General features: G+C 47.6%; 1 protein-coding gene across 5 annotated transcripts in view; it reads right to left on the bottom strand.

The window, feature by feature from the left end:
- LONRF2 (LON peptidase N-terminal domain and ring finger 2) overlaps window positions 1-24,820 on the bottom strand; it is a 34,770-nt gene extending 9,950 nt beyond the window's left edge. For 4 of the 5 annotated variants that reach the window (XR_007510187.1, XM_049834240.1, XM_049834241.1 and 1 more), the window contains exons 1-9: window positions 23,955-24,820; window positions 9,269-9,387; window positions 6,955-7,023; window positions 6,497-6,619; window positions 5,318-5,479; window positions 4,615-4,840; window positions 2,529-2,625; window positions 2,063-2,177; window positions 669-790 (exon numbers count right to left, since the gene is read on the bottom strand). Coding sequence is in view for 4 of the 5 variants with exons in the window: in XM_049834240.1 (XP_049690197.1) it covers window positions 669-790; window positions 2,063-2,177; window positions 2,529-2,625; window positions 4,615-4,840; window positions 5,318-5,479; window positions 6,497-6,619; window positions 6,955-7,023; window positions 9,269-9,387; window positions 23,955-24,747 (1,826 nt within the window). In the remaining variant the exon portion in view is untranslated. The remainder of the gene's footprint in view (window positions 1-668; window positions 791-2,062; window positions 2,178-2,528; window positions 2,626-4,614; window positions 4,841-5,317; window positions 5,480-6,496; window positions 6,620-6,954; window positions 7,024-9,268; window positions 9,388-23,954) is intronic. The other variant, XM_049834242.1, reaches the window with a different exon arrangement.
- Between the last annotated feature and the right edge of the window lie 574 nt (window positions 24,821-25,394).

The following is a 25,394-nucleotide window of genomic DNA, read 5'->3' as shown; positions in this document are numbered from 1 at the left end:
CTTTCTGTTAATACATTAAGGCAATAATCCCTCTAATCTATTTTCATAGAGGAAAAGTCAGGAAATAATGGGCAATTTCCCAAACGTGTGCACACCAATACATCTAGCTTAAATACACATGGCGAGACTTTGGTGATAAATTTTTCCAGTAATATAGTACCTAAGAACTAGCCATGTTCACAGCAAGATGGTACAGAATTCCCAAGCTCAGTAAAGCCCTTTAATTTTGAAGAAGCCCACTAATCCACTTAAATAAAACTTGCAATTAAGCCTGAAAAAGATTTTCTTTTTAGTTGAGTTGTAGCGCAAGATCCACAGTCACTGACAAAACTGGATCCTTGAACTTCTCCTGACCTGAAGTATAACCCATCTATAATTTGAATTCTACTCCCAGAAACCCCCCATTATAACTTTTAAAGCTATTATATTGTTTCAGAGCAGAAAGCAATTATCTTCATTTTAGGAATATTGGTGCGCCTCTCTACCATCCAAGCACATTGTTACTTGTTTATCAGCAACAAACATATCAAAAATACAGAACATCTGGCAGGTTCATTTACAAATTCATTCATTTTGTGCATCTGCATAAGCAAATGAAGCTTCTTCAGTAATTTAGATTGAAAAATACCATTTTTATAACAGCTGTCAGTAGTAAAAAGAGAGCCTACTTTGACAATTCCTTCATTTCTTCCTCATAAACTTTCTTCCTTTCAGATAATTCCTCTGGCAAGTAACGGACTATCAGTTCTTCTGTAAGGACGGTCTTCTTGTAAGTTCTGCTTGCCAGAAACTGCAAGGAAGAGTCAACTCTAAGTCTAATAATGAGAAGACAGGTAACATCTCTTCCTCCCTACCCATCCCTTTCCTAAAGCCAAACAGCATGTTAGTCAGGACTGTACTGATTCCTCCTCCTTTCCAGCCTTCAGGCATCAAAACTTCCACTTTGGGGTACGTGGTTCACTCCGGTGACCATGTAACTATAACCCCATGCCCTTTTTTTTGGCAGAAGTTGTACTACCAGCAAGAAAAGGCAGTCCCGCCTCGCTTTTGCAGAAGATACATATATTCTGTTCACCCAGAGCTGCCAGGTTCCTGGCAAGTAGTACTCCAAGTCCAAGACACTTTCTGTCTGCTGGAGCAGAAGCGTTGACCAAGGAGTGATCATTCCTCGCTCATTGTCGGTCTATACACAAACTGGAGATGTAGTATCAACGGGGCTATGGCTGGGACTACGCAGGCATGAACCTGATGTGATACTTACTGGAAGCCTCTGTTCCTTTAAGCACCAGCAAACCCCACTTGTCTTCCAAGGAATGACAAAACACATTCTGGAGCAAACGAGGTCTGCTCACAGCTTGATGCTGTGGGTACTGCTGTGTTGTTCTGGTTTCGTAGAACCATGGAATAGTTTGGGTTGAAAAGGACCTTTAAAGGTCATCTAGTCCAACCCCCCTGCATCTTCAAGGGACATCTTCAAGCAAATCAGGTTGCTCAGAGCCCCGTCCAACCTGACCTTGAATGTTTGCAGGGATGGGGCATCTGCCACCTCTCCGGGCAACCTGTTCAGTGTCTCACCACCCTCATATGAAAAAATTTCCTCCTTACATCTAGTCTAAATCTACCCTTTTTTAGTTAAAAACCATTACCCCTTGTCCTATCGCACCAAGGCCTATTAAAAAGTCTGTCCCCATCCTTCTTATTAGCCCCCTTTAAGTACTGAAAGGTTGCTGTAAGTAGTCCCCAGAGCCTTCTCCAGGCTGAACAACCCCAACTCTCTCATGCTTTCCTCAGAGGAGAGGTGTTCCAGCTGTCTGATCATTTTTGTGTCCCTCCTCCGGACCTGCTCCAACAGGTCCCTGTCTCTCCTGTACTGGAGACCCCAGAGCTGGACGCAGAACTGCAGGTGGGGTCTCACCAAAGCACGACAGAATCCCCTCCCTCGACCTGCTGGTCACTCTTCTTTTGTTGCAGCTTGTGAGTAGAGCACAGAAAATCCCCACGTAGATGCTTTCAGAAGAAGAGTTATGTGCGTTTTTGTTAATTGGGGCAAGGACATACTTACTTCTGACAGCTTTTCTTTGCAGAGCGGGCAATGAGGATTATGGTCAAGGCAACGCTCAAGGCATTTGAGGCAAAAGGTGTGTCCACAGGGAGTGGTAACAGGTTCATAGAACAACCTGTAACAGAAAAGCTAAGTTGCCAACACAAAAAATGCAGATTCCCAAACTGCGGAAAGGCGTGACTACGCCTAGCCATCTCTTCTGTTCCTGCTTCTGCATAAAGCTCAGGTGTCAGTTTTATCTAAGGATATTAAAAAAGTTTTCATTTACAAGTGGTAAACAATGGAGAAAACCATGCATAAAGGAGAAAACCACATCTGTAAAGATTCACCAGATGCAAGGTTCAGCAAAAAGTAGAGAGTCATGATTTAGACATTCTCTGGCAGGTTTCCCTTCTGACACCCTGAAAACTTTTTTCAGAAACTAGAAGGGCTTTCTGATCTTAATCCCAGGTCAATGCAGTCATACCTCATGCAGAGGGAACACTCAAAGTCCGACGCATCCACCAGAGTTGCTGGTATTTCACTTGAAGTGACAGCGGTGTTTTCAGGTGAAACATCTGCATCTAAGTAGTTAAGATGACAATTATTTACTGTTTAAATTGTTTTTCCATAAAGAACCTAATTTATCTTTTTTTTTTTTTTTTTTTTTAAAGTTTTGTTCAAAAAAAACCATATTTTCCATCTAAGTTTTAGACTTTCTGGCAGGAAATCTTTTGGAAATCAGAGGATGATGTCTATGGCCAGCCAAAGCACTTTAGAGCTAAATACCCATGATTTGCTTCTCCAAAAGTGGTTGGTTTGTTGTTTTTTTTTGAAGTCTAGTTTTTAAAATACTCTGCTATTGCTTTCCCACCACCATCACCACTCCCACATCAGCCAGGCCAGATGTTTTAAAGGACATTAAGTCCAGAATTTAATTTGTTTACACACAGTCAAACTATTTCATCAGTGTTTATTATATATTTCTCAGCAGGGGTAATTTTTCGAACAAGTATAAAAAAGCTTACATTCTTCTAGACTAGGCTGCTATGCAAAATCCCAAGTTTCAGACAGCTTAAAGTTTAAGGACTACTGGAGTTGCACTAGCTAATACCGATTTCACTAGTTCAGCGCTCTGCAAACACAGAAGCAAAACACTTCACTTAAAATTCTGCCCACGCTGGTTTTTGGGGGGTGGTATATATCCCTGCAGTTAACATGATTACAGGGTATGGGCTTCAAACTTCACAGCAGCAGCATTTAAGCTCAAGACCTATCAGCTCGAGCTTCTGGTGACATTTATACAAGCAGATTCTGTAACTTTTTACAACCCGCATCTTTGTTGCTCAGGGATGAGTTGCAACAGAGCCACGGATTCTGCCCCCATGTCCTTTTTATTAAGCAAATTCTTGACTTTTTTTTTTTTTTAAAAAAAGCTCAGGTTTTTATGTTAAGTTAAAACACTAGGATGTTTTGTTAAAGGATAACTTATGCTCAGCATCTGGTTTATCTCAAGCACAGATGGGATAGGGGAGAGGGCACTGGTGTTGTGTGGCCTACAAAGAAAAACAGCGTTATCTTTAACCTACATCTGGCATGTTAGCATTTAGTAATAGCAAGAACCTAAAATTCTGCAAATAGTAACATGGCATCGGGATCTAGCACAGACCAGAAATTAATGGTTATGGGTAAAACATGATCTCTGGCCTTCGCTGTGAAGATACAGGCAGGTCAGATTTCACAATCTATTTACTGAGTCTGCAGTTCATAGGCAAGTACAGGGTTCTTCCCTTCATGGCAACATGATCAGAAACTGGCCATACAGTCATCGTTTGCAGAGGCAGCAGACCAACAGCAGCACTTGAAGACTTTTAATATTTCAAGGCAGAAGTGAGATTTGTCAAGGAGGTGTGGGTTGGGGTTTTTTTCCTTTAAGGGAAAAAACGCACGCTAGTATAGCACTGCTTTCAAAGTCCCTTTTAACCAATTATTTCACTACTCAGTGCAATATATTGCCTTCAGCATCTTTATCCCGGAGCACTAACACCACTTTGGAGGTCTTTATTAGAAGCTTGAGAAGCATACTGATTGTAAGCACTGCTATCAAGTGACAGAAAACTGGGGGGGCTTATTACCCTTCAAAAGCCTTCTTTGTTTGCTTGGAAAATTTCATGTAAAGTTACATGTGACTGTTTCTGATGCCAGTTAAAGATTAGTTTCCAGGCTTACTGCATCTTTCCTTCACATAGAAAGACAATGAAGTTCAGCTATACCTCCGAGACCTAGAAAATGGAAGCGGCACCAGCAACACAAAGACTAAACTGTTACTGGATTACACATTGGAAATGGCCCATTTGAGAAAGAAAAATACAGTGTTCATGGAATGAATTGAAACTGCTCTGGAATAAGGTAAATAAGCTGTTACAGCAGAAACAGACACACCAGACAAAGTATTATTCCAATCCCTGTAGGGAATGTTTCACTGACACCTATAAAAAGGGAGAAGGAAAGAAGTATTTTATCAGTTTTCAGTATGTGCAAAAGAAATCCCCTTCCCATGCCACAACACAAACCTTTTTTAGGAATCTTATTGGGGACATCCAAGCTTTGTAAATCCCTCATATCGTTGGACAGCTTTCTTTTTAAGCCAACCCCAGGTAAACTGGAGAGAATGGCTCCCAAAGACTTCTTGTTGTCTTCAAAATAGAGATCCAGAACATGATGGGGAACAGGAGAATCAGAGCTTCTAAACACATCAGATTCTTGGGACGGGGTTTTTGTTAACCTGAACACAGTATCCTAAAAAAATTAAGGACAGTTACACACAGCATGAGACAATTTTGCTTTGCTTTTTTTTCTATTAGTTGTATACATCAGCAATAGATCAATGTCCCTACAGTGAGCTTAGCAAGGGAGCAAGGTCCATATCAAAGAAGGACACTCTCCAGTTGCATGAAATAGGGCCACTTCTCTCCCTGCAGCTCCTGTCCCTAGAAATTATGTTCTTCTCATACTAAGATCCCGAGTGGAAAAAGAACACCCACAAGTATAATCGACGCCACATGAAGGCATCACATTGTCTTCTGAAAAAAGAGTTTCATTCTCTTATTCCTCTGAGGAAGTACATCCGAACAACAAGATCCAACAGCAATGGAGAAAACAAGCTTACCATGAAAGTGCGTGCCTACATGAGTGCAGACAAAGATAATGTCACACAGATCAGAAAGATCCTTGTGTTACTTTTGGTATTTTTACGTTGAATGCTTTTTACTTTACCTTTGAGGACCCAGCAACAGAGCTGTCTTCCACAGCTGACTGTGTGTTTATGCTACTCAGAAATGCGGGTTTCAATCTTGTATGGGATGTTCGACTAGAGAAAGGTGCTGTTAGACTATCATGCACATTTTCAAAGGCTGGGAAAAACATCTCACACATTATCTAGTCAATTAGAGAGAGAAAAAAAGAAAAAAATAATAATAATTATGACATAGATATTTATGTTTGCACAAGCACAGATACATAAATTTCACAGCTTCTGGATGCCAAGAAGCTTGCAACAACCAGGACATCCTGCATTCCCCAATGCCCACAGGAAACCTGAATGGCAGTCCCCACTACAACCACAGGTACAACCCAAGGTGCTCTTCTGGTGTCCACCTCCCTCCCCGAAGGCTTCTGCTCCCCCGGAGCACCCAGAGCAGCAGTCTGGTGCATTCTTCTCCTGCCCCTACCCATCTCCACTCTGACCCTCAGACCCCTGCCTCCTGAAGCCTTCAGACCACGCTCTCTCATCAAAATTGGTTAACAGAGATGTCTTTAAGCTGTCCTCATGCTCTGCGTCCATCTCCTCTATCCTCAAGCAGATTTCGCCCCTAGCTAAAAGCTGTGTGGAGCCTGTTCCCCCTCTCACCAGTCCATACCAAGCGCCTCGCCAAAACCCAGTTTCTTCTTATAAAAAGCTGCCTGTATGGACAGTCACAGAGAACCTGATATTTGGTTAGCACTAACTGCGCCTAACTTCCCATAAGGGACAAACTGCTACAGAGACTGCAGGATTTTTCCAGGACAGGGCAGAACACATCTGCCCCCTCCCAACCCTCTGCCACTTCCCATTTTAAAGTGGTTTTCTGATGGGCACTAAAATTAGCAGCCTCAAGCCTACAAAATCCAGGTGTACTCAAATCCGGCCGACATACTGCAAGCGTAATCTACAAATGACAGTGGCCCAAACTCCAGATTTGCAGTCGGATCCACAAATATACAATCCCTCTGGTTGAGGCATCAACCAAACCCAAGAGGTCCATTGCGTAATGCTAATAAGGTTTATTGGAGAGTCTACTGAATCAAATTATCCTTTGGCTGTTTATTATCACCTGAAATAACACAAATTTTACTAGGCTGCAGGAGTAAAAGCAGCATGATGGCCCAGAAGTGGCTAGTAAATACATTTTATACCTTTTGGGCTTCTTTCTTCATTGAGCTCCATTCAGGATTTAAGGCAACACAATAGAGAAACTCCTTCAATGCTTCCTCAGTCCTTTCCAATCCAGAAAGAGCTTTTGCTTTCACATAATGGCCCTGTTCACACAAAGGAAACATACAAATCTAGAGATCATTTCTGAAGTGACAGCAAGACATCAGCAAATAACCTTGGAAGCTCACGCCATTCTGCAGGCGAAGAGCAAGATGCTTTTTTGCCAACAACCTCTTTAACACACGCGACTGAAGGAAAGTCAGCCACTTTTGCTGAAGATCCCCCAGGAACCCACTGCTGCATCACCCCCTGCCAAAGACACTGCTCTTTTCCTCAGGGGGGACCTGGTACAGAACAAGGAGGGGTACTTCTCTCCCCAGGGACCAAGACTACTACATATCCCACCGGGCTCGATACCCCAGAGAACAGTTTCACATACCAGGGCAAACTTAACAGTAATGAAGCTGGATGGGAAAGGCAGTGGCATGGGGCAGGCTGGAGGCGGCAGCTGAGGGAACAAAAGATTTTAGGTTCAGGACATTCACTTCTCCTCAGTGTCTTACCAGGACAGAGATGATTTTTCACCTATTTTGTTTTGCTAGAGAAGACCAACAACATTATGAATTTAGGGCAACTTACCAATGCTTACCCTGAAACCTTTTAGCCCATCCTACCTCTCCCACGTCCTGGAGTAACCCATCCATGGCCAACAGATATGGTAGCCAGCTTGGGGACAAGTCCTACTTTACTTGTTACTAGCAGCAAGACAGGAATGCCTCACATCTGAATTTCTCCACAGATATCAATTTGCTCTTCAAATCGGACTGCAGAAAATACTTCCTTAACGATGAAAAGAAACTAAGTGTGCATTTAGAGATTTGCCTCTTGCTTATTAGACAGAAGCGTGCTCTGCAAGTCCACCTCTGATCCACATGAATATCCCTAGGTTGTGCTGAAAATACAATTTCACTAGTCTAAGAGACTGGTTAGATAAGCAGATACACTTTTCTGTTCGTCATACTAATGCCAAAAGATCCTGTATCGCATAATCTTCCTGAGCAGGTACCTCCCTCACTCTTTCAATATAGCTCTTCAAGCTGAGCCCTGTTAAGATCTTTACCCTTCTACCGTCGAGAAGTAGGAGGCTTGTACCAAAAGCAAGTAACAGGCATTGTGTAAGACAGGTTACTTAACGAATGTCACTCGGTGACCTGAACAAGAAATCTCAGTACACACCAATCTCTCAAGGCGAGATACATTTTTCTTTCCCTGAATGCAGTAAGAAAAGGTACTTGTGAGGCCTGACCCTCACCTTCTTATCTTGATGCTCGCAATCTCTGTAAAACCTTTTTAGAGAGGCCCTAACATGCCTGACATCACTGTCAAGATTACTCCACTGCACTGGGGAGGCTACAAGGTTATTTGGCCTCGTCCTTCAGGGCCACAAGAGCAATTTCCTTATCCAAGCTGCAAGGAAGGACTGAGCTTGGCTGTCTAGGGACAAAACACCTAAAGATCCAACACCAGAAGTGAGGCCCAGGGACTAGACACTTCAAAGACCACGGCTGCCACCTTCCCTTTCCTATTTTCACACAGCCTTGACAAGCATCGGACTGAAGGGTAAGTCGAGGCAGGACCTTGGGCAGCAGGCAGGAGGGCATCTGGTTCTATCCGCCAAGTAAAAATACAACTGGAAACTTCTCCCCACCTTAGAAAGACGAAGGACCTGGGTTTCATAGCAGCTGAAAAGAAACCAACTTGTCTATTGCTCTAATAAATACAGTGGACCCCAGAGCTTGACGAGTAACTCAGCGAGCCATTACATCTGAGTTCTCAGTGAGCCCAAATGTACTGGTACATGAATGCTTGCCTCCCAGGAGCTACTCCCAGAAAGAGTTTAGTTTTATGGGGTTTTTTGTTGTTTTAACTACACAGCGCATGTTTGAGCTAATCTCTGCCACTGAATGCCTCAAGATACAAAACAAAGCGGATGCCCAGAATTCCTGGCGAACATGGGTTCTGGATCAGCACAGCTCCCATGGAAGTTCTCACACACACGCAAACAAAGTGAAATGTGTCTGTGACACTGCTGGTTATACCACGATGACAAATTTCTTGGGTTTAACAGGTGACAAGACAGATAGCCTTCAGAGACAAGTTCCTAACTTGTCAGAAACGAGATGCTTCAGACAGCTCCTCCCCAACTTGCCCCACGTCTTCCCCAGCTGGAAGCAGAGAGCTAGCTGCAGCCCCCCATGCCGAGGCAGGCTGCCGAGGGGTTCATGCAACACCTCCCAAGTCTTCACAGGGAAGCCAAGGTCTGCCTAAAATCCTTCTCCAATTCCCAGTGCTACCCTCTCTCCAGGTAGCCCCCAAGGGCTTTATCTGGTCAAACCTGTGCTGCAGTTTTGCTACTGATGGGTCAGGGACTGACTGGAGGTGTAATCCCAGATGGGACGAGCTGTCGGACACCCAGTCTAGCCTCAGGCAACCAGCAGTAATAATAGGCTCCAGGTGCTTCTTCCATTTCTCTCTCATAACATCATTTCTGATGCTTGCTTCAGAGTGCCCACAAACCCATGCTCCTTGTAGCACTTCCTTTCATTATGGAAAAAAAAAAAAATCCCAACCGCCTCTATGAATCACCATCACACAGGTGGGAATCACAGATATGAACGCTGTCCCCACCACAGAGAGAAGCCCCGAGAACAAGCAGTTTTCATGTTGGTCTCTACGACGTGCAATCACCGTACCGCAGGCCAGTGGGGTTTGTTTCGGCAGAGGACGTCCGCGTCGTGAAGAGCTTGCTGGTAGTTCTTCATCAACGTACAGAGTTCTGCTCGCTGTGCTATTAGTGAACACTTGCAAGGAGCTGGAAAACAAAAATCGTTGCAGGGAACTCCATTAAAAGAAGCACTAGGACATGTTAAATACAGTAACCTAATTTCCAGCCAGAGTAACCTAAAAAGCACTACAGCACAACGGTTACATTTATACTCTCCTGTTACGGAAAAAAAGGCAATTCCTTCCTTCTCTCCTTCTTAAAATATATTCCTCTCAGCCTGGAAGCAATCTCTGCATTTTATCTAGCAGGACAGATTTCATATTCGGATGCAAGATGCCACCTGGTCTTTCCCTCAGCTTGCTTACAGGACACTTAAGAAAGCAAAAAGGAAAGAAAGCCCCAACTGTTTCTCCGCTCAGTGTGGCTTTGCACGAAAGAAATCACCAAAGCAGGACGTTCACTGTAAGCCACTCATTAAGAAAAATGCATGCAGCCTTCACATTTCCTATCCACTTGCCACCCACATACCTCTGCCCTCCTGAGGGCAGGCAAACCTCTCACGATCACACACATTGCCTCAGGACCCACGCACTCACGAATCGTTCCGTTTGCGTGGATTACGGACATCTCAAGCGTTATTATTCTGTCCTTTCCTAAGGTCTCTGTAACACGTTTTAAGATGGAAATCTTCCTCCAGCATAAAATCTCACAAAACCTCAAAAAAAAAAAACCACTTTGGCAGCCCTGCCCTCCAGCACATCAACCGCTTCTTCCTCCCCCAGTTCGGTGTCAGGGACAAACTTGCTGACAGCGCGTTCCGCCTGCTCCTGGAGGTCATTAAGAAGGTGGTGAACTGCGTCAGCCCCATTACCAACACCTGAGCAATGCCACTCGTAGCCATCCACCCAGCAGCCCTCAAGCCATTAACCACCATCCCATGCCCCTGATGGTCCAGGCAGTTCTCCACCCTTCCCACCTCTCCCTCCCCAGTTTGGCCAGGAGGACGCTGCGGCAGGCTGCATCAGCAGCCTTGCACAAGCGTGCTAAGCCCCAAACAACGCTCTGCCTTTGTCCACTAAAGCAGTTAGCTCATCTTAGGAGATGAGATTTAGGCATGATTTGCTCTTGGTCGCTCTCAACCTTCATGAGCTGGGGAAAGCTTCTGGAGGGCTAGAAGCCGGCTGCTGGATGGTAGCAGCTGAGCGCAGTAACCCTTACCCAAACACAAGCTGGTTCAAACTGTCGTAACTGGGATTAAACTTCAAAAAGGCTCCAGGGTGTGCTGAGATACAATACTGCCTCGTTTCTACAAATTTTAAACTTCCCCTGCAAGCTAGCGTTCTCAAGATTTTTCCTGCAAGTGTCATCTCCGGCATGTCCCCGCACAGGGCTCTCGTCTCCGTACCCCTCCTGCTCTCTCCAGCCTGCTTTGGCTTCACTGTTTGCATCTCACTTCAGCGCGAGCATCCTAAACACATCCTCAGTAAGAGCACGTCGCCTTACACAAATCCTGGGCACGCACGCCCGTGTGCATGGATAGGCAGAATAAGCACGTAACTGCTGCAGGTGCCACCACTCGTTAAGTTCAAGCACCCACCAGGAGGGATGGCCCAAGATCACGTCCCTGCCGCCTCCTCCCCTCCCTGGAGCTGATGCTGGTGCTCGTGCAGCAAACCAGGCGCGCGTGGCTGCGCAGAGAACCAGAGCAAGGAATCAATTGACTGAAAGCTAATCCAATAAAAACAAATAAATAAAAAGGTTTAAGAGGATCAGTTTCCCCTCAACTGGTTCACTGTACGGCCACACCAACGCGAGTGCCAGGACAAGGGATGAGAAAGAAAGAAGCAGCAAGGACTGCTGCCTTTTTTGGCTGGAGCAGGGACTGATGCCAGATATCCTAATTGCAGAATGACATACCAGGGGTGATGCTGCCCAACGGTCCCAGACAGCGACGGCTAGAGACTACACCTAAACCAAGGAGCTCTGCAAAAGCTAGTTCTCACTGTGGGGTTCTGTGCAGGGGTTGGGTTTTTTTGTTTGTTTCTTTGGTTTTGCCTTGGGTTGGTTTTTTTAACTATTACACATGCAGACTGCTGCAGTGATCCACATTTCTAGACGATAATTCTTAAAAGGACTGCAAGTTAAATGAAATTGAAAACAATTAACCTCCTATCTTCAGAAGCAAGCTTTTTTTTTTTCCTTTTAGTAGAAGCTCAAATGCGAAATTATTTAATTTAGCTACCATTTAAACAGCCTGTGTCTTCTGTTTATACCGAATAGGAAGACATACTCTGCATTTCCATCATCGTACCTGCTGCAGGGTATTTGTGCAGAGCGTGCCGAGGTGGGTAGATGCAGACAGCAGAGGTAGGTGCCCCAGCAGCCGGGCAGAGCGCTGGGTGGGGGATTTTTTGGCACCACGGGGGAAAGAAAGCAGTGGGAGATTAAGGGGCAGGCAAGCCAGCTTCCTGCTTCTGTTCACTACTGCACAGCGCAGCCACGCTGACGCTTCCTAGCGCTTTTCAGCACACAATTCAGCACCCTTCATACATTCCGTGGACTCGGAGAGAGAACAGCTTCATCAGCTCTTTTTCAGGATCTTGTCTCCACTGCAAAAGTTTTAACCAAAAAAAAAAGCCACCGCAGAGCACAACAGTGTGGCAAAGGCTGCGAGTCCTCCCAAAGGAGAGCCCAAAGGCTCTCACAACATGAAGGGAAAATAATAAGCTACTGAAAAAAACCAACCCCAAGGCAAACCAGAAAAAGCTACATGTATTCAGGGCTTGTACCTCTTGTTCGCTGAGTCTCAGTCAGAAAGCGCAAGGTGTGGCCCATCTTAATGAGTAACTGGCAAGGAATGTTTAGTTAACTGGGGGGAAACCAACAGCTTTGCTGAAGAGAGCAGTATTTATGAGACTAGAGTATAACAGGTTTTCTACAGGGAGATGAAGGAGCTCGACAAGATGCTGCAGATAGACCCGTGCCCAGCCGCCTCCGTTCAAGCTCACCCCACTCCGAGACAGGGCAGCGCAGCCCAAAAGCTTGCCGGCTCGTACCCGACCTGCGGTCCCCTCGTCCCCAGCCTCCTGCTGCCGCTGGGACTATCCCGGGAGGGTCCACGGCTGGTCCCAGGGCAAGGCTAGATGGACTGAAACCTCATACTGTCTGGCAGTGGAACCGCAGCATCAGCTGGCTGACTCCAACTTAAGGGTACGTGTGGAAGGGCGAAGAAAAAGTGAATATCTGGCTACAGCCTGAATAACTACAGGGTTTCTATAAGCACCGCGGTATCGAGTTGTTCCACGCCACTGCATGTGCCGTGGTGAAAAAATTAGTCACAGAAGGTGGACAGAGAGGGCTGAGGACATACAGAGTTTATGAATGCTGCTAGATGCCGGTATACTATAACAACTGTCAAGTTTATTTGGAAAAAAACCAAAAAGTCACACAATAGCCAATAGTTTGTTTTAAAATAATGCATCCATTCTTTCTTCTGGAGGTTAAAGGGAAAAAAAGATTTCTTTTATGAAATGGCTTATTATTTCAGGCCAAGTTAAAAAAGAAAAGCGTAGAAAATTTTACTGTTTCCACAATACCAGCAGATGGCATTTCCTGAATCAAACTCTTCTGGGAGCCTGCAGCTGCACAGCAAAATTTATGTCCTTGTCAGCATCAGCGATCCACTGCTGAGGCTCCCAGGATCTGTGGCTCCGGGCAGCCGGGACACAGAGACTTCCTTGGAGCTGCGGGTCCTGGGAGCTTTCCCACGTGGCTCCCTCCCTCCCAGCCATAAACCCACGGCACCAGACAAACCCCAGCCCAAGCAGTGCCCAGAGCCAAGGGGCTTAGTTGCTCTCTGCCTCCTGGACCCTCCTTGGGACCGCCAAGGAGGTGGTTGTCAGCTTGGATTTTCCAAAATTGTTAACTTTCCGCTCACACTACCTTTGCACTCATCTGCAGATGTTCGTTAGATTGCGCTTTTACTTATGCAGAAGCTAACACCCCAAATTACTTTTCCAGATATGCCCAAGCATTCAAGTTTTAAAAAAACTATGCTGCTTGAGTTCGGGAGGCTGACAGGAGAACAGGACTCCCCAAAATCTCCTTGTGCCACAAAGGCAATTAAAGCAATTAAGAGAATTCGCCAAACTGGTTGTAGATGACAATTAAAGTTTTACTGTAATAAACTACTGCTGAGATTTCTTCCGGGAACTCAGCACAGAAAGAACAAGTTTAAAGCTGCTAGAACTCCCTAATCCTCCTTATCTGACGTTTCTTCCTAGAAAGGCACATTTTATTCAACTCTATTTTAATCCTAAGCATATTTCCTGAATGCATGAGCAGAACTGAAACAGTGCTACCACAAAAACACCTTTCAATCTTGCTAGTAAGAGTCAGCCTGTGCAGGATTTCGGGGGAAATTTTTCCCGCATTTTAAAGAAACTTCTGCCCCTGGAGAGAGGAAGAAATTTGGCTTGCTTGCTTACGTTATGGATTCAGTTCTGAACAATTCGGTATTGAAAGCTTTTTCATAAGCTTGAAAAATAATATGACCAGCAAGCTAGTCTTTCTCCTCCAGACTTCACGCAAGCATGACAAGTCCGTGCACAAAAAACTGATACACAACCCTGTGTTATCAACACTGGTTCCAGCACAAATCCAAAACATAGCCCCATACCAGCTACTACGAAGAAAATTAACTCTATCCCAGCCCAAACCAGCACAATGGCATACTTGGAATCAGCAAGCCCACATTTTCACACTTACCAGTCTGCCTTAACTGGATTAATAACTGGATTTTTTTAAAAAATTACTATTTTCTGACTATCATGGCTTTCCTCCCTGCATTTACATCACTGGCAGCCTTCAGGAGGTGAAGTAACAAAAGATCCCAGATGAAGCGTGCAAGAGGTTTTAGCACACAGAGGATGCAAGGAAAGTCCATTATCCCTCTCTTGCAACCACGCACCCTTCCACTGCCATTAGAAAGCAGGCGCTTGCAAACAGCACTCCGCAGGCAAACATAACACCTACTTCCACCGGTTGACCAGCTCTATTTATTTTGTTTTCTTTTATCTTCATGCGGATACGAAGTATTTTTCTTCCTTAAGAAGTGCCTGTTACAAATTTCAAAAATTTGACCCCAAACCACCCCAAGCCAAAGTTTTCTCTCCCGTCGCCTCCACGGGGAAGCCGATTCAGACACCACCGGAGAGCCCCAGTACGGCTCGTCTGCACTAAGCAGCTACAGAGCTGGTCCACGCCTGATGGGGATTTACCTCTACCCACAACCCAAGTGCACAGCGCACTCAGATGAAAAAGCAGAGGAGACCTACTTAACCTGGGGTGGACAAACTGCAGCCACCACTTCACTAGCAGAACTGAAGCAGCAACGCTCTCCCCTTGCCTTCCCACCCCAAGACACAGGATAGCCCCCCACTTGCTGCTTTGCCCCCCAGCATGCTTACCTAGGTGCTCTCTGGTCTGGGGGACAGGGACACATCAAGAAACTCCCTCGTATTATCACTTTGACTGAAAGAAAAGGCACTGGCGACAGATGAGCTGGATTATTCTTAAGAACATACAATTTTAAGACTGAACTAACTTCTCTCCAGGCCTCTGTATTTTGCTGTTCAAAAGCCCAGACTTAAGAACACAGATTTTTCTGTGTGCTGGACAAAATGCTTTAGATTCCCAGCAGTTTTATTTCAGGCTCAGTAAGCCCTCAGCTAGAAAGCTCCATACATTATTTAAAGCTGGACTGTCATCACCACTAAGCACAGCTAATCACTCCTCCCATCATTACTCAGGAGAAACACCGTAAGAGAAGTTATATGCTACCTGGAAGAAGACCTGCTACAAAGAAGGTGCAGCTAACTTTGTGCCCTTGGTTTCATGTTGCACCTCCAGCCTCATGAGGCAGAAGCATGCCAGACTGATTACATTAACCTACAGTTTAGTTTGCATTTCCACAACTGCAAAACTAATGATAACCTTCTTTACAAACCCATTAAGTGATCAATTGCATGATACAGCAAAAGTCCTCAATTCAAGAATGTCCCAGCATAAAGCTAAGTGTAATATATTAGATCATTGCTCCCTCCTATCCAAACCCTAATCTTTCAGCACTTTGCTAGATGCATGCTACTCTTTCCAGATAAAACAGCATGAAATCAACACCTCCTCCCTGTATTTTCAGTTCCCACTCTACCCTTTGGACGTTTGGGCACTGCTTCAGGTGACGTACCTCAGGTCCATCCATGGCTGCTTGGCGCTAGTATAATAAAACCATGAAGTACACAAATGTGACTTTTTTTCAATGCTTACTAGTTCTTCCAGCATTTAGTTTGGGGTTTGGGTAAGCGTTTCCTACCAAAGCTTCAGTCAGAACTGAAGTATCCTCTCAAACAGCAGATAGGGGACACTGTCCCAAAGCAAGATGCCTACGGAGAAGGCTTCAAAACCAAAAAAAACACCCCAAGCGGTCAACCCTCTGTCTGATCTCCAAAGCACCCAAGTAAAAGTCCTGACTCCGCACAGAAACAGGGAGCTGTGCAAGCTGCACATGAACCTGTGATTGCAAGGACATTCCAAAGACAAGTTGTGCTTCACAGCCAGGCGGGACCAGCCAAGTAGGTCTGCCACGATCATAGTTAACAAGATCAATTTACAGCCAGATATTCTATCGCAATATGACTTTACCGGTGATAACCTAGTTACCCTCTTTGTCACGATCAGTATACAAGCTACATTTCTACTAGTTACTCTTTGGGTCTCCCTAACCTTATCTTTTTCCAGTTAAAGCTTATTTCAGCCCAGAATTTCTGACCCTCTGCATGCTGCAAAAAGAACCTTCTTGGTTCTCAGTTACTACCTCACTGCTTCTGTCCTCAAACAGAGCGAATCACTTAATACACTTCTAAAAGAGAAAAGGAGTGGTGCACTATCCCACTGATTTTAAGATTAGGAAGCGCAAGTCAGTTCTATAAATGTCTTCTTCCAAAAGCAAAAGACATCCTGTTTTACTTTGTCACAGCAAAAGAAAAAGAGAATATGCTGTTTGAAGAGACTTCAAAAATTCTTCAGACTTTCTGATACGTAGGTATAGTTCGTTCTCTCAGATTGCTGAAGTAGTTCAATTATTTATAGGAAAAATTACACCTGGGTTGCATACATGGGGGGGAAATATTCACCCTGTCTGAAGTGGTACATAACTGTAAGTTACGTGAGCAATGTTAACGGCTTAAAAAAACACACCCAAAGACTGTCTACTGTACAGCACAGTGCCCCCTCCCCTTCGTGCCCACGACAGATAAGCCTCCTGTCCACCACCGCCCTAGTCTTGCAGCCCTGCAAAGTCCCTGCCTTCAGCAAACGCTCTGCAAACGAGCAAAACTTCCAGAGATCCAACTACAGGATCTGAGCTTTCAACTACAGGCTCTTTACAAATCAGGAGTAACACCAGCTCCTGCTCCAAAGGACTTGACACGTTTCCAGTGGTGTCACATATGAAGTATTTACTACTATTTTTCAAGCACTACCTCGGTAAAAAAAAAGGAGGGGGCTGAGGGACAGAAGCCTGCAAAATATTTGAAGTTTAAAAACAACACTTAGACTACTGCAACAGTCTCTACGTAACCTTGACTCCTACTTCTACACATTTTTCTGCCCCTGTAAAACAGAACAAACAGGTTTTGGAGACACGCTTTTAGAAGATTGCAAGAGGTGCTTTTACAGAGGGATGAGAAAGTTCTTTTTAGCACAAATCCTCTAAGCAGCAAACATCTACTATTTTTTGTAGCATTTAATTTCAGAAAGAGTACCTCTTATTCTTCACTTAGAAGTCACACTTTCCTTTAGGAGCTACAAAATTAAATATTCTTCTGATAAATTATTAGAACAAACCATTTACTGTTCCAGGAGTCATGACAGCTGTCTGCCATGGCATGCTTTTGTTAATTTTTTTTTTTTTTTTTTTTTGTAATGGCTAGTACAACATGTCTTTACTACTGGAAACCAGAAAGCATTCCCAAGACCCTGTGAGGAAGAAAGATTCGGTCAACCTCTTTTTTACCATATCAGAAAAAGACAACCGACCTTATCTTCTAATAGCAAACTTCTAGAAATGGCGTACAAAAGAAGGGACTGTTGAAGGGTACTTAATAAACATAATTCACACGTAGGTGAGTATGGATGCTCTCTAGCAGTTTGCTTTGAACAACACAACTTCAGCGCAAGTGTATCACTAAGGAGCTCAAGTCCTTAGAAAACAGCAGCAGATTAATAAAATGCATACTATGGCATCAGATACCTTTATAAAAATTTAAGCACAGCTTTCTAAACAGAGTTCAGCAGCTTCCCTTTGCAGACAGGGACTCTTCTTTGCTGCTTCTGACCTTGACCCACGACTAACACAGAAACCCTTCAACCATCAGGTCTGCAGTAGGATAGCACCAAGAGGATGTCCCACCAGACCACCAAGAAATTCTGATCATCGTTTTCCCCCTTATGTGAAACAACTCAGAAGCAGGCTTGGAAGGAAAATGTCCCAGCAAATAATTCTTGGGGCACGGCAAAATGCTTGCCCATAGCTATCTTACTCATGGCTGTAAGCACTCAGCTCAACTCCCAAGAACGCTTGGTTGGAAGTTTACGTATGCCACGCTCTCCGGGAAGCGGTGCAACCCCACAACCTGGCATTTACCCAGCAGGAAAATCCACGGCAGTTGCTCTTGAATCAACATGCGCTGAAGGTCTGTAGCTTTAACAGCTTGAGGGCCAGCATGGAAGGAAGGTTGAGAGATGCAGCAAGACGCGCTTATTTTCTATGCGCAACACTGCCAGGTTTTTTTCTACCTATTTGAGAGTTATCAATGTAAAGGGGAGGCAGAGGGGAAGGAAAAGCCAAAGATACATACCCACCTACATACACCAAGAGAACATAATTGAATTTGTTTCCACCGACGTGAACAACTGTCTATAAAGCCCAGAGAAGACAGGATAGGATGAGGCGGCCACAACGGTTTGCAGATACTCTCTATTGAGGTCAAACCATCCCACGTGCTACCCAAGCAAAGCAGCAGCCACAAGCTCAGAACACGGAAGCAGCACCAAGCCTCTCACCACACAAACTCAATGCTTGGCACAGGGGGGCAATGGGGGTATGGTGACCCCGAGCAGGTGAACCCCAGCACACTACCTAAACCAGTCCAGTGAGCAAGGATGGGGAGCAGGAACCAGCACTGACACAGTCCCAGGAGGCTCCGTCTGCTCGAGAACAGGCATATTTTGGCCTGCGATCTCATCCTTGCACACCTGATGCTCCTTTTACAGCTCTTTTCTACTGCCTCCTGGCCTGCCCCGCACCCTTAATTCAATTCTTATGAAGGGAGGATTTGGAAGGCACCAGATAAATTTCCATGACTCGCTTGACCACAAAATAAATTAGTGCTGAGTGGCCACATTAAGCTTTCTCTTGGATCAGGCCAATTTATGGTGAACCTCCCCTGGGATGAGAAGGGAGAAACCTCTCTCCCCTGAGGTCTGGCCAAGAGAGGCAGATCCGCCTGTTTCCACCAAAGCTCAGAAAGGCTCCTACGTTTTGTTTATAGCAATGCCCCAAACAGCACCCCGTGGGCTGGGGGGGGTCAGCGTGTGGCTCTCCACCCCAGCCGACGAGAGACGGAGCATCTCCAGCACTCGGGCAGCAGCATCTCCCTCGCTTGCCCTGCAGCACGCTACCTCTGACACTACGTTGGGCTCGATGCAAACTCACCTCCTCTCCTTGGCCTTTCCTGCACCATCCTTTATCCACCAGAAATGGAGATCCACATAGAGGACTTGGGAAGAAAAGGCCCCCTTTGCACATATATCTATCCTTAACTCCACTGTGGTTTTAAAACTCTCTGATACAGCTGAGCTTTATCTCCGACATGCTTATTCTGAGCGCCTTCGGGGAGGGGGGGGGGGGGGGAATTAAAACACTGGGCAATTTGAACAGCTACATGCATCAGCTATCACCCCTCCCAGGAGAAACCTATTTCTGCTCAGAAAAAGCCCATCACACCAGAAGTAAACACAACCCCTCCGAGGGCTTGCTGCAGCTTTTACTGCTCTCCAGAGACAGGGACACTTCTCAGGCTTGGCAGACTTTGCGGCGGTGGGTAACTACACGCCAGAGCCAACACGCCTCACGCTGAAATGGGGTGATCTGGCACGCCGGTGTCCGTACGACATGTGCCAGTCCGCTGGGAGCCAGGCAGGACTGCACAGCACGCAGGAGACACGCGAGCACCCGCTTCGTGGCACGGCCATCCCTCCCCACCCAAAGAAGTTTGTTCGGGATTAGGGTCAGGCGGGTGCAGCCCTTCCCAGCAGAGCCACAGCCCTAGGTGCAGGCTTGAGAGACCATCCAAGACCTAAAACTGCCGACACAGCTCAGGAACCGGCACCATTACAAAAACAGCAGCAGCAACAGGAGCCGGAGGACGGCACCGCTGGGCTTCTTTATCTCCGAGCAGGCATCTTCAGGCTTATTTACAGGAAAGGCACAGGATGCTACCAGGCTGTCTCCGTATGAAGAAGGGCACAAAGAAATGCCGGCTGAAGGCATGAGCCACTGCCACCCAAACCCTCTTACACTGTGCGTGTATGTTTGCGTACAAGCACATCCTCACCCCGAGGAGAGCTCGGTCTCCTCCAGAGCTGTATAGCATCTAATTTTAAACCCAGCAGACTAGCACAAAGTGTACCATATGCTCCTACTTGGCCTGCATAAGACTATTTTTGATCAATACTGTTCCCCAAGAGTGAACTTTGCTGTCATGCTCCCACCCCCACCACGACAGGAGTCTTTGGCCATATAAAGTTATGCACAGTACTTGGGAAAAGCCCTATTCATTATCTCCCCCACGAAGCGAGAGGCACCTGCTATCCCTGTAACTGGGAATTGCTTTCTCGAAAGAAACAAAACAAAACCCAAACACACTCCCAAAAGCACATCCTCAAAATACCCCACATTAATTTGTCACTGAAATCTAGCCTCCTTCAGTTTCACGCACACAGCTTAAAGGGTCTGTAAGCCTGGATACACAGAAACAACTGTACTTCTCCCAGGCACACTCCCTCCAGAGAGCATCTCCATCAGAGAGCAGCAGGTGAGAGAAAAAAGGGGTGCAGAAAGCACCTACCGCACAAAAAAAACCCAAATCCGAACAAAAAAAAAAACCCCAAACCACCAAACCAACCCTGCAATGCATATATGGTAATATATTTCAGTTCAATTGACCTAAGAGTTCATATAATCAGAAGACCAGTTAGAAGAGAAGGGATGGCAGAGAGGAAGCCCACCTCTGATATCCCAGCTCTATAAATGTCATCTGTGTGGGGAACAGTCCTGAGAGCAAGATTGGGACAATACTTGATATCATGATGGCTGGACAGCATAAAGCTTAGCACAAAGAGCGATCCAGCCGGAAACAAATGCTTCCTTTCAAGCAGCCTGACATGTGCTTGCTTTGAAGCTGTGGTAATTAGATACCTTGCAGTAACGAGGGATCTATTCCAATGTCTATGGCAGAAAAAAAGCCAGTGACTTTGTTTAAAACAGCAGAGATCACCAAGCCGTGGGCATCTCAGGGGGACTAGAAGGATCAAAGAGTGAAGCTGATTTTCTTACAATGAACAAAAAACTGCAGACAGCCACACTTGAATCCATAGCAGACTCTATCAGAGCCAGCACGGGAGCGGCAGTGGCACTGCAGATCCGATAGTTAAGGACAAAAGACGAACATACTTGCTAGGAGTAAGCTTTTACAAGACTAACTAGTTCAGCTGGAAAAAGTTGACAACTTGAAGGCATGCAGACCTCTCCTGAGATCTGAAATTAGGAGCAGATATTCCAGACTGCACTGGAAATAAGCGTACTGGCTACATGACAGGAGCCTTTCATAGTTTAGACTTGAAAGCACCTCAAGAACTAAAATGTAAATCAGAAGACAGGAGGTCGCAACCAGAATGAGAGAAGTGATCGGTAACTGGAAAACTTGCTTTACTATTACATCATACAAAGCCAGTCGTTGCAGATGGAGCAGGAAAGTACTCCACAAGAAACACTAGTAAAAAAAATCCCACTGAACCATGTGTCCTGCCAAGAAGCCTGGAGTTTTACCTAACTTCATACATCAATTGTATAATCGATGTGTTCATGTGCCTTCAGTCTCTAAAAAGAAATTAAAAGGATACCCACGCCCTTGACTCTCAATAGTAATACATAAGCATTTGGGGGTTTAAAAAAAAGCAAGTTATTTTCTCACACATTAAAAGTCTAAATTAAATACCTGACAGCGGCTCATAAGCATTTCAAGTTGCCCATATGCTAACACTTAAGAAGTACTGAACGGTTAGAAAAGAGTCATGGTTTTTTTTTTGGTTTTTTTTCCTGCTGTTTACTGTGATACTTGGCTGGAAAGCAGGAAGGCAACTCCAGCAAGCCCAAAGGCAGTACCTGATAAGCATGTGGTAAGAATTTTAGAACATGAGGCTCGGACAGTAGTTTGACCTGTGAGAAACAACATCCGCACACACAAACCAGGAAAAAAGGTGATGGGCTAGGGGGTGGGCTGCGCTTCAGCAACAGGAATTTGGATCCACTACAGGGAAGTTACAACATGTCAGCCTCTAGTTTTAGGATTTCAAAAGCCAGCAGGATACCTGCTACTATTTTTAATTAGAATTTAAAAAAAATAATCTTATTAAGCAATTTTAGTGTCACTGAGGGAGTGAGGAGTTTCTGAACAGATTCCCAGCCTGCTTGGGAAATCACAGAAGACAGAAATAAGGACACTGCAAGGGAGTTATCTCGAGACCCTGACACACAGCAGCCACGGCTGGAGATACGTGTTCCAGGGACAGGAGGGGAAAGGACAGGCTGTGCGAGAGCACGAGCAGCACGCTATAATCTTCCCTCTCCTTTCACCCCCGTGCAAACACGGCAAGAAGCACACATGACAGTGAGAAACAGTTCTCTCAAAGTCACGTCAAGCGCTTATTTCATTGACGAGATGCTATTTTCCCCCAGCAGTGGGACCCTGAACCCAAAACGTTAAAAAGCTCCACTACTGAAAACCTTCTGCAACCACCAGTGACCTACATCAAGGCTCTCCCCTCCCTCTGCTTCACCTTCCTTCTTGGGCTCTCCGTCCTGCCCTACTTTAATAAGAGATTACTTCAGCTAAACCGCCTAATAGTTTTACAGGGAGACTCAGCGAGGACTGAAAACTTGTCACATCTAGCTGGAAATGTGGAATAAATAGCAGAAGTAATGGTTTCCACTGCCAGCATCAGCTGCGAGACAACGGCATGCTATGCTATCCCAAACTCTTGGGTCTCAGATGCCCATCACGCAACCGTGGCAACTCAGGGACTGGTGTAACGGTGTGTTTCTCTCCACAGCAGCCAGCAAAATAGTAATTTAAAACAGAAAAAGAAAAAAATCACAGCCATTTATCCCTAGATGTAAAAACTAGCAACAAGGAAAGCAATTTTACTCGGGGAAGGAGCTCTTCCACGGAGGAGAGGCAGAGTTTTCTCCGCGTTTGTCTTTTCCGAAGAGATTTACCCGCAGGATTTCGCCTCTGTTAACACGACCGAGGCTTTCTCCCCCCCGCCCCCCCCTTCCTCCTCAATTAAACCGGACATCCATCACGCTCAGGCTGGAGGAGTGGCAGATCCCGGGGATTTGCCGAGATCCCGGCTCTCCCCAGCCCCATGCCCCTCTCCCGGCGTTTCCGATACTCGTACCACCCCCACGGCTCGCAGAGCCAACAAGCCGGGAGCACGCACGCACAGCAGCACTACTATAAGGCTACAACCGAGCGAGCAGGATCCACCTACTACTCGGCGCAGAGACCGAAAACAACCCAGTTTTGATAAACTGAGGCTGCCGTCGGTTTGGCAGAGGAGGAAGGCAGACGGTGCCATTTTTATTGAAAGCCAGGGTCTTCAGAGAATACTCTGCTCCCAGAAATACCGCATGCCTATAAAGAGGTTACGCTCAAAACAGGGGCGGACGGTCTCCCCAAGTCGAAATGCAGATGCGGCTTGAGCATTTTGCACAGCGTAAGATAAAGGAAATTTTCTGAGCCTTTGTGCCTACTGATGGCTCATTAAGCGTTTTCAAAGGCAGCGTTTTGCTGAAGATGGGACTGCAGGTAGCTGAACGAATCCGACCCCCACAGCAATTTCTTCCAGGAAGCCGCGGCAGGGCTTACCACGACCACTACTGCGTGTCCTTTACTAAAAGATGGTTCCCCCACAAATAGAAAAGCGGGTTTTCGAGAAATACTGCATAATGAGTCATCGACTGCAGGCAGCTAAACGCCAGGCACCTTCTGAGCAAGGACAAAAATAACAGCGGAACAAAAAGAGCCCTTCACTTTGCGGGGGGGGGGGGGGGGGGGGGGGGGGGGTGAGGAGACCCGCTGGGAGGATTCATTCTCAAAACTTCCCCCAGGTGCCCTCTCCCCCCCCCCATTCACCACAAATCCCCTCCCCGCCCGGCTGCTGCGGGGAAGGGGGTGGGGGGCAGCTCTCCGCCTCGCACACCCACCCACCCCCCCCTTCCTCCTCCTCCCGCTCCCCCCGCCGCCGCTCACCCATCTCCAGAGCCTGGTTGTACTTCTCCAAGGCGGCCGGCAGCTCCTGGCGTTCCCGCAACGCGTCGCCCTCGGCGCGGAGCCGCCGCGCCCGGCTCTCGGCACCGAACCACTTGTGCAGCAGGTTGCCCAGCACCACGTTGACCCGCGGGCGGGCGGCGGCGGCGGCCGAGGGCGGCGAAGAGGCGGCGGCGGCGGCGGCGGGGGTCGTCTCGTTGGGGCGTCGCGGTCGGTGGCAGCGGCCGCAGTCGCCCGGCTCGGCGCAGCGGCGGCAGTGGGTGTGCCCGCAGTGCAGGGTCACCGGCTCGCACAGCAGCCGCCGGCACAACGGGCAGGCGAAGAGCTCGGGCGGGCGGCAGCAGGCCGGGTCGCCCAGCCCCTCGCCCTCCGCCCCGCCGCCGCCGGGTCCGCCGCCGGCGGCCCAGGGCGGCAGGCGCAGCTCCTTGTCGCGGATGCTGAGGGCGAAGCTCTCGGCCAGCTCCCGCAGCTCCTCGGGCCGCAGCCGCCCCAGCCGCGCCGCCGCTCCGTAGGCGTCCAGCGCCTCGGCCATGCGGCCGGCCCGCGCCAGCGCGTCGGCGCGGCGGAGGCACAGGCCCCGCTCCGGCTGCGGCAGCCCCGCCAGCTCCGAGCCGTAGATCTCGGCCGCCAGCTCGAAGTTGCCGCCGCGGAAGGCCTCCTCCGCCACCTGCAGCATCTCGGCGCAGGGGCCCGCCGCTGCCGCGGACCCGGACCCGCTGCCGGTCCCGGTCCCGGCGGCGGGGGGCAGCGCGCAGGGCCCCGGGCCCAGCTCCATGCCCGCGCGGCGCCGCCGGCCCCGGGCCGCCCTACTCCATGCCGGACCCGCGGCGCTGCCGACTCCGGCTCCTTCCTGGGAGGGGACGGCGACGGCGACGGAAGGGAGGGAGGGAGGGGAGGGGAGGGGAGGGAGGGGGCGGGTCCCGGGCAGGAGCCGGGGAGGGGGGGGGGGGGGGAACAACGGAGGGAATGGGGGGGGGCGGCTGGCACCGCCCCCGCGGGCCCGGCTCCCGGCTTATGTAAGGGGCGGCCGGTTGTATAAGCCGCCTCCGAACGCCCTCCCCCGGGGCGGCGCGGAACGCTCGCTCCTTCCTTCCTCCTTCCTTCCTTCCTTCCTCCTTTTCTTCCTTCACCCACCCACCCCCCCCCCCCCCTCCTCCTCCTTCTGGGCCCGCCCGGTGGCCGCCGCCAGGTGCTGGTGCCGCACGTGCCCGCCCGCCGCCCCGCCCGCACGTGCCCGCCCGGCGGGACCCGGACCCGGACCCGGACCCGGACCCGGACCGAGACCCAGGGGCCGTAAATCCGCTGCTGAAGTAATCCGGATGGGAGCGCGTAGGAGTATTGGGTTTGAGTGAAAAAAAAAAAAAAAAAAAGTAGAAAATGGTGAAGGCTGACGCGCAAGATCGTTCAGTTTGGAATAGCTCA

This window comes from Accipiter gentilis, chromosome 31 (assembly GCF_929443795.1).
Source record: "Accipiter gentilis chromosome 31, bAccGen1.1, whole genome shotgun sequence".
Lineage (NCBI taxonomy): Eukaryota > Metazoa > Chordata > Aves > Accipitriformes > Accipitridae > Astur > Astur gentilis.
This window is presented reverse-complemented; position numbering and strand designations above follow the sequence as displayed.